The sequence below is a fragment of the Pagrus pagrus genome (genome assembly GCF_965226575.1).
Source record: "Pagrus pagrus genome assembly, chromosome: 1".
In the NCBI taxonomy this organism is placed as follows: domain Eukaryota; kingdom Metazoa; phylum Chordata; class Actinopteri; order Spariformes; family Sparidae; genus Pagrus; species Pagrus pagrus.
In genome coordinates this window covers 35174860-35184222 of record NC_140185.1, presented here as the reverse complement: position 1 = coordinate 35184222, position 9363 = coordinate 35174860, and the positions used below count along the sequence as shown (strand labels likewise).

Genomic DNA, 9363 nt, shown 5'->3' with positions numbered 1-9363 from the left:
TGACTCCATTTTGAGCGGACAGAACAACATGAAGACGGGAGAGGAAAACTGACGTCAGAGACGAGGTGAGTGTTAAAACAACAACATTATTATTGTCCCGTCAAAGTCTCTGAGTCGGTTTTTCTCCCTGTGGACTGTAGAGGTTCAAGCAGTCAGTTCATCTCTTTGTGTGTGTGTGTGTGTGTGTGTGTGTGTGTGTGTTTGTGTGTGTGTGTGTTGTGTGTGTGTGTGTGTCAAACGCTTGTGTGTTCTGAGCTCACAGTCAGTGTTACTGTTTTGCCTTTCAGACCGACTTGAGACCAAAAGATGAGTCATTGTGTGGAGAAAGAGGAGGAGTCTCCAGTATCCAGCTGTCTGTCTATGAAGAGTGACTGGTCCAAAATGTCCCCTCCCAACTTCAGTAATGAACCTGGACCCTCAGACACAAAGTAAGAGGACTGATACTAGCTCTTTCAGTGTTTACTGCTGATGTGTCGTCATTAGTGATTAGTGTCTTCAGGATCGATGGATCATATTTTAGAGCAAGCTCTAGTTGTCAGATCTGTTTTATAATCAAGAGTTAAAACCAGATCACACATCCTGATGTACGAATGACCCACAAGTGTCACAGAAGTACCAGAGAATGTATTAAGGATTCATGTGATATGAGTACAAACATGTTGATTGCAGAGTTCATTACGACAGACAGAGCGCAGAGTCTTCAGTATCCAGCTGTCTGTCTATGAAGAGTGACTGGTCCAAAATGTCACCTCCAAACTTCAGTAATGAACCTGGACCCTCAGGCACAAAGTAAGACACTGTTTTTACTTATGATGCATTGATGAGCTGATTTTATGTCTTTATCAAAACACCCAAGAACCTCCATTTCAGAATTTTAACTTTAAAAATATAGTCGTATCTTTGCTCTTATAATGAAGTAGCTGTAAAACTGTAACTTTCAGAAATCTGGAAGACTCTGCTTCAGATGTGTGCAGAATATATCTATCTAGAATTGCTGCTTTGTCAGATCTGTTGCTGACCTCAGCAGGTCTCTGCTGGTACTTGCCATGAATGAAATCCCCCTCAATGATGGAGGAAACATGCTGCCACCTTGTGGCACCCTGTTGCAATTTTTTATTCATCCACAAGCATGCCATCTTTTTTACACAAAGAAAGAAACAATTTATTTCCCAAATTTACAAGAAGGCCCAAATAATTAAGAATTTGCCAGAACCCACATTTCACAGTTCATAAGGTTTCTCCTAACTCAACAATTCATAAAATGGCAGTTTTTAAGGGAATCTGGGGCCCTCTATAGGGACAACAAGTAGACTATATTGGTGACTGTTTACTGTATTTGTTAAATTTGACATGTTTGACATCAATATAATGTTGTCTTCTTTCATAAATTTTGTGTCAATGGTGAAATTAGTTGAACCAGTAACAGCTGCTAAATGTCAGCATGTGAGATGTACTTTAGACACTGAGTAGCCAACAGGCTGATACAGCGATGCCACGACAGTCTGACACAATGTTTTAGACAAAGAAAGAAACAACTTAATCAATAAGTTCTAATACATAAAGTCTTAATGACATTTAATGTGAAGCATCCATGTAATGTTGATTAAGTTTCTCCTCATTCAATAATCCTCAAAACTGCAGCTTTTAATCCTCTGCATCAGTGACAGTTGTGGCTAAGACGTTATGTTTACAGGTTGTCTGTCCATCTGTCCCATTCTCATGAGTGTGATATCTCAGGAACGCCTGACAACAATTTCATTAACATCTTTCATTTACCCCACCCACGACAGCTTTTAACCTCAGTCCAAACCTGTCTAAGTCAAGCTGAGCTGCCTGAAGTGTCTGAAACAGTGAAGGACATAATGAGCTCTCTTTCATGGAGGAGTTTTACTGTGAGGAAGCTGCAGAAAGTGTTGAGTTTGTATGAATAACAAAATACAGGCAGCTCATTAAATGTTTAATGAGACATTCAGAGAAGGAAAGCAGTGAATTAGAGAGTTTGCTTTCATCATATAATGTACAATGAAATTAAAGGGGTTTGTATTAAGGTGCACAACTAACAGACATCCGTGCACAAAAGCAGACATTCACACAACAAAACTGCAAATTACAGGTGTCCACACCCAAAGTACACAATATACAAGCAATACAGGCTACCCAGCACAAAGAAATAAAGAAATATATAGATTTATATCAGGTATAAGTACGAAATAAGAGGAAACTAAAGTAACCTTCACTTTCATTAGAGATTAAATGCTGAATTCAAACAAAAAAGTAACTTTATTACTGTTCTGTGATCATCTGAGCTTCTAGATGGTGTTGGCCATGTCTTGATATTTTTCAACAACAATCACCAACTCATTTTAGTAATAAAGAAATGTCTTCACAGAGAGAGGAAGAGGAGTCATGTTTCTGTGGAGGAGCAGCCCACCTGCTGTGTTTTGTGTGAGGACGTCCTGAAGGATCCAGTCTCTACCAGCTGTGGACTCTGGTTCTTTAGACGGGGCATCACCTCTTACTTGGACCAGTCTGCTACACTAGGATACTCCTCCTGTCAGTGTGGAAAAAGATCCAAAACAAGAGCTGGACTGCAAACAGCCGAAGTACAAAGTAAGACTGCAATCTTAAAAATCTATTGTAGAGACGTAGAATGAGTAAATTCAGCCATGTGGACACAACTCAAACAGGAGAACCTTGAAGTTGGAAAAAGCTCTGACAACTGCATTAATTTGCTTGTCAAACTTCAAATCAAATGTCACACCAAGGTTTCTGCTGTCAATCAAATGTGTACATCAACACACAGACGCTGACAGACAACAGAACATTTCTGATGTTTCCTCAAAACTGGACTTTATAACTTTTACTTCCTCACATATCCTTGTGTTGATTGTTTTTTATTGGTAATGAAAATAATCACCAGATTGTCACATTTTCCTTGTTGTGTCACAAACTTGTGTATCTTTTTCAGTGCATGTTGGTCTGCAGGAGGTTTTAGATGAACATAAGATCAGTCTGAGGAGTAGATGTGAACGTGTGACTGAAGGAAGTGATGAAACAGGAAGTGGAACCCTCCTCAACAGGATCTACACTGAGCTCTACATCACAGAGGGACAGAGTGAAGAGGTTAATACCCAACATGAAGTGAAGCAGCTGGAGACAGTTTCCAAGAAGAAGACCTTCAGTGAAACTCCAATCAAGTGCTGCAACATCTTTAAAGTGGTAGCTGACCAACAGAGACATATTAGAGTCGTTCTGTCGAACGGTGTCGCTGGAGTTGGAAAAACCTTCTCAGTGCAGAAGTTCACTCTGGACTGGGCAGAGGGCTCCGAAAACCGAGATGTCCGTCTGCTGGTTCTGCTCTCGTTCAGGGAGCTGAACTTGATCAGAGATGAGCAGTACAGTCTTCTCAGGCTGCTCCATGTTTTCCATCCAACATTACAGAAGGTGACAGCAGAGAAGCTCGCTGTCTGTAAACTTCTGTTCATCTTTGACGGCCTGGATGAAAGCAGACTGTCATTGGATTTCTACGACGATGAGGTCGTGTCTGATGTCACACAGAAGTCATCAGTCAGCGTGCTGCTGACAAACCTCATCAAGGGGAAGCTGCTTCCCTCGGCTCTCGTCTGGATAACTTCCCGACCTGCAGCAGCCAATCAGATCCCTCCTTCACATGTTGACAGGATAACAGAAGTTCGAGGTTTCACTGATGCCCAGAAGGAAGAGTACTTCAGGAGGAGGTTCAGTGATGAAGATCTGTCCAGGAGAGTCATCTCACACATCAAGACCTCCAGGAGCCTCCACATCATGTGTCTGATCCCAGTCTTCTGCTGGATCACTGCTACAGTTCTGGAGCAAATGTTGACTACAGACCAGAGAGGAGAGCTGCCCAAGACCCTGACTGACATGTACTCACACTTCCTGCTGGTTCAGACAAAGAGGAAGAAGCAGAAGTACGATGAGGGACATGAGACGAGTCCACAGGAGCTGATTGAGGCTGACAGACAAGTTCTTCTGAAGCTGGGGAGGCTGGCGTTTGAACATCTGGAGACAGGAAACATCATGTTCTACCAAGAAGACCTGGAGCGGTGTGGTCTTGATGTCACAGAGGCCTCAGTGTACTCAGGAGTTTGTACAGAGATCTTCAGAAGAGAGAGTGTGATCTTCCAGAAAACAGTCTACTGCTTTGTTCATCTGAGCGTTCAGGAGTTTCTGGCTGCAGTCTACATGCTTCACTGTTACGCCAACAGGAACATAAAGGCACTGGCAGATTTCCTGCCAGACTGGAGGAAGTATGACATGAGCTTTATGTGTGGAGTCATGGATAAAAACGAACCATTCCTGGATGTCTTTCTCAGAAGCGCCATGAAGAAATCCCTTGAAAGTAAAAATGGACACCTGGACCTGTTTGTTCGCTTCCTTCATGGCCTCTCTCTGGAGTCCAACCAGAGACTCTTAGGAGGCCTGCTGGATCAGACGGACAACAGTCCAGAAATCATCAAGAGCACCATCAAAAACCTAAAGAAGACAAACAGTGATGATGTCTCTCCCGACAGGAGCATCAACATTCTCCACTGTCTGACGGAGATGAACGACTACTCAGTGCTTCAGGAGATCCAAGAGTTCCTGAGGTCAGAGAACAAATCAAAGAAGGAACTCTCTATGTTTGACTGCTCAGCTCTGGCCTACATGCTGCAGATGTCAGAGGAGGTTCTGGATGAGCTGGACCTTCAGAAGTACAACACATCAGACGAGGGACAACGGAGACTCATTCCAGCTGTGATGAACTGCAGAAAGGCTCGGTAAGACAAGACTTGACTAACATTATAAAAAAGAAGCCTACAGTATTAAAGATAAGCACTTTACATACGTGCACAATTTAAAACTTCCACACTGTCAAAGATTTGCTCAACTAGACTTAAACCTGCCAGTTGAAATAATTCTACTCGTCCATTTTCACAATTGAAACAACCGTCTGGTCACCCTTACAGCAGCCAACACTTGTCTTTATGGTATTCATTAAATTTGCAGCCACAGTCTTCGTGTTTTCAGCAGCTGATTTCCTCAGACAGCAGCTGATGACACAGTCAGCTCCTGACGACCTCTAAGTTCATTCTGCCAGCGAAGGAGAGCTCAGCAGGTTCAGATCAGTGGAGGATTTTTATCAGAGCTCAGAGAAGAAATTATGTTGTTCAACAGTTGAACTCCACTTGAGAAAAGGTGGCACTAATTATACTTGTAATGCACCATGAGTTATTAAATGAATTACCTCCACCAAGGAAGTTATGATGTCACCTGTGTCCGTTTGTTACACAAAAACTTCTAAACAGATTTCTATGAAACTTGGATGGAGGATGGGTCTCAGCCCAGAATAGGGTAGACTGATTATCGGCCCTAGCCAATTATGGGGCCAGATGTTCAGCATTTTCTGATTAATGGTATCAGTGATTTTTCTTTCAGATTGCTGGTAAAATCAACTAATTTAAAATGTGCTACTTTGGCTCTGAGAAAACATCCCCTCACACAATATCTAGTTGGCACTGCCTTACAGTTAATAGTCTATAAACACTGTGTTCATTTGTTTTCACAGACTTACTAACTGTGGACTGTCAGAGACTCACTGTGAAGTCGTGGCTGCAGCTCTGAAGTCCAACCCCTCCCATCTGACAGCGTTGGACCTGAGCCTCAACAAGCTGCATGATTCAGGAGTGAAGCTGCTGTGTGATTCTCTGCAGGGTCCACACTGTAGACTGGAGACTCTGAGGTCAGTTCACTGACTCTCTGTTTCTATTGTAGATATTAAATGTTTACTTAACAATTGAACCTAATTTATGTTCATATATAATTTACAGCTGCAAATTTCCTTTTGTTCATATTTTCATGTTTGTGCAATTCAGTCTGCAGTCACAAAAGACTAAAACTGTAGAAATTGTTGACTGAAGTAAATTAACATTTATCATTTTTGGTAAATGGTCACTTCTGTAAACAGAAGATCTGCTGAACTTATATCTGTTTTAAATTGACAAAGAGTTGAATATAAAGATGTATGTATGACATTTGGATGATGTCTGTAGAAGGCTGACATTATGATGATCCACAATAACACGATGACAAAGTCACTCAAATCATTTTAGGGAGAAGCTCATCGATAAGGACATAGTAATGATGAGCTTAACATTTAAAACCTGAAGACATCTGATTGGATAATAAATTAATTTTATCTACATCATTTTTTCTTTTTTCAGATTGAGTTTCTGCTGTTTGTCAGAGATCAGCTGTGCTTCTCTGGCCTCAGCTCTGAAGTCCAACCCCTCCCACCTGAGAGAGCTGGAGCTGAGTCACAACAGGCTGCAAGATTCAGGAGTGAAGCTGCTGTGTGATTTTCTGCAGAGTCCACACTGTAGACTGGAGACTCTGAGGTCAGTTCACTGACTCTCTGTTGCTATTGTAGATTTTAAATGTTTACTTAACAATTGAACCTAATTTATGTTTAAAAATAACTGCATCCATAAAGCTGGTAATGTCCTTCAGTTCATATTTTCATGTTTGTGTACTAACTTTAGTCTGTAGTTACAAAAGACTGAAGAAACTGTTAGTTGTTTGTCAGTTAATGTTTATGATTTTTTGGTAAATGGTCACATCTGATAACAGAAGATCCTCTGAACAAATATTCAGACCCAAACAGAATCTGCTTATTTGAATTGTCTATACTTGTAAAGTGATAAACAAAGACTGGTTTTGATTAAAATAAACAAGCACAACACATTAGAATGAAATGAAATTATCTCAAGCTGGTTGAAATAAATAGAAGTTAGAAAGATGGTGAAGATGTGTTAATGTTCTGAACTCATCTTGATTAAAATCTGTGGAAAATCTGCAGAATATATTTTTTAAATTGACAAAAAGTTGAAATAATGTTAAATAAATTAATTTGTATCTACATCAATTATTCTTTATTCAGATTAAGTGGCTGTGGTTTGTCAGAGATCAGCTGTGCTTCTCTGGCCTCAGCTCTGAAGTCCAACCCCTACCATCTGAGAGAGCTGGAGCTGAGGGGAAACAAGCTGCAGGATTCAGGAGTGAAGCTGCTGTGTGATCTGAAAAAGATGCCACACTGTAGACTGGAGACTTTGAGGTCAGTAGAGAGAGTCAGTCCCTGCTGGTTTCAGAAGTATTGTACTAAAAACAGTATCAAAGCAAAGATCCAGTATTTGTTGTTTTCTTTGATGAAGCTGTGACAGGAGAACGGTGACAGGCTTCAGGATCTCAAAGTCTTTGTTGTCTCAATTCAACACTAAATAATTGATCAGTTCATCTTTGTCACCGCTCTCAGATCAGTCTGACTGAAACCTGCAAATCACTGGCTCTTATTTCAAAGATCCATCATTGCATTTAGTAACCAAACCATGTGGTGTTTCACCAGACCAGAATCTCTGCTGAAGTTCAGTAACCACAGCTGATGTTTCACTGCTCAGTCTTTGTATGAACATAAAGGACCTTTAACGTCATGTATTTATCTGTCATATTTGCATAGCAGGCTCCATGCTTTCATATTTGCCATGTAATACTTCAAAAGTAGATGAAGTATTCAAATGTGACAGAGATGCTTTGAACAGCTTTGAACAGCAGTAAATCATCATTAAAGTGAGCAGTGAATATCTGTTTCTGCAGTAATGATGCGTTCAAGGACTCTCAGCAGTTTATCTCCACTGTGTATTTGAGTGAACCTGCAGAGTAAACGGACTTGATACTCAAAATGTCTGCAGGTCTGTGAGCTTCACTCCGATACGTTAACATGAGAGCTGAAAGGAAGCTGGCTGCACTACACAGCCGCTCCACTTGTGGTCTGAACAGGACTGAAGTCCCTGTAGGTCTTTATATCACTGACTGACCCCTGATGGAGGGAGTCTCTGTAAACACTGATTCATGACTTCTGTTGTCTGTCTTCTTCTCTCCTCAGCTGGGAGCCATCTCTGTTAAAGTGTGAGTTATGAGAGAGGTGGTGGTGATGAGAGGATCAGCTGTGTCCTGATGATCCAGAGAGGTCTAAGCACCAGCTGGTGGGTGGAGAGGAGAAGAGAGCTTCAGCAGTGACTGAGTGAGGAATCACAACAAGTAGATATGACTCTCAGTCTGATCTGCTCTGAGATCAGCTCCACTGTCACACAAAATGTCAAGTCCACCTCCACCTCCAAATGCTGGAGCCCTGGGTTCCTGGTTGCACTAAATACTGCAGCCCTGGATTTGACAATAAAAGAAACAAATGTATTCATCCAGTAAAAACATACATTTAGAAGTGTGGAGAAGAAAACACAATAAAATTAAAGTCTTACCTCCTATATACCATTTTTTATAAACTATTTGTACATTACGGTTAAACTTCAGGACGTTTTTGTCACTTGTGTAGCTTGACTCTTTTCTTGAGGGGACACAACATGCTCAATAATGATATTCATGAAATAATGCATCACAAACCTGGTAACGACTCAGCATGATGCACTACTTTATTTAACATTTGCACAGGCACATTTATTATACATTGCACACACCATGCACACACAAGGACAGTTACTGTATACAGTATGTTTATCTTTATTCTAATAGTTTTTATTATATTTTTATTCAAATTGTTATTTTATTTCTTTCCAAATATCTCCTTATTATTGTCTCTATTCTTTTTAGACTTACTCTTGTACTGCTGCTTATTTCCCTCTGTACTGCTGTGTTACCTGTGAATTTCTCCCAAGGGGATCAGTAAAGGAACATCTTATCTTATCTTATCTTATCTTAACATTGTACAGTAAATGACACATACAGTGGATTTGCTCCACATGTGTTAATCATGTATCAAGTTTTAAATCTAAAGTTTTTAGAAGTGAAAACATTTTGATTATCATATTTCCTGCAGCGTCAGTGAATTCCAGTTTCATGTGGGACCCTGCTAGTTTCACATTACATGATCAGCACAGATAAATGAAGTCAACGTTCAGAGCTTGAAGCCGTTGTTATCACCTCCGCTCACGTTCTGTAGCTCCTGCTGGAGCTGCTTTCTGCCAGCAGATGTCAACATTTCCACTGTTTCCCCCCAAAGTGTTTAAACTGAACTGATGACGTGAATGTTTTCTTTCTGACTGACTTCATTTGGCAAAATTAAATGTAATGAGAAGTTAGTTCAACTTGATTTAAAGATATAATGTTATATAATATAATAAAGTCTTGAAATGTCTAAAAACGACTAGACCTTTTACTTATTTATGTTTTTTGTTGAGTAGTGTACTAACATTATCCAAAATGTTGTTTTTTTTTTACAATAGGTAACCAATAAAATATTCTATATATAATAAATAGTGTCTAAAATTGATAGTT

General features: G+C 40.3%; 1 protein-coding gene across 1 annotated transcript; it reads left to right on the top strand.

Annotated features, from left to right (window-relative positions):
* The first annotated feature begins 7 nt into the window (after window positions 1-7).
* On the top strand, window positions 8-9223 carry LOC311267705 (protein NLRC3-like). Its single transcript, XM_084370927.1, has 9 exons — window positions 8-65; window positions 288-428; window positions 670-789; window positions 2390-2610; window positions 2969-4799; window positions 5588-5761; window positions 6243-6416; window positions 6959-7132; window positions 7958-9223. Exons 2-9 carry the CDS (start codon window positions 307-309, stop codon window positions 7989-7991), a joined length of 2850 nt encoding a protein of 949 aa, XP_084227053.1. The 5' UTR covers window positions 8-65; window positions 288-306; the 3' UTR covers window positions 7992-9223.
* The last annotated feature ends 140 nt before the right edge of the window (window positions 9224-9363 follow it).

Excerpts from the sequence above, each read along its gene's own strand:
- LOC311267705 (XM_084370927.1), top strand. The coding sequence starts at position 307 with ATGAGTCATTGTGTGGAGAAAGAGGAGGAGTCTCCAGTATCCAGCTGT. Across the intron at positions 429-669 it reads CCTGGACCCTCAGACACAAA|AGTTCATTACGACAGACAGA; the intron begins GTAAGAGGACTG and ends TGTTGATTGCAG. Across the intron at positions 4,800-5,587 it reads ATGAACTGCAGAAAGGCTCG|ACTTACTAACTGTGGACTGT; the intron begins GTAAGACAAGAC and ends TTGTTTTCACAG.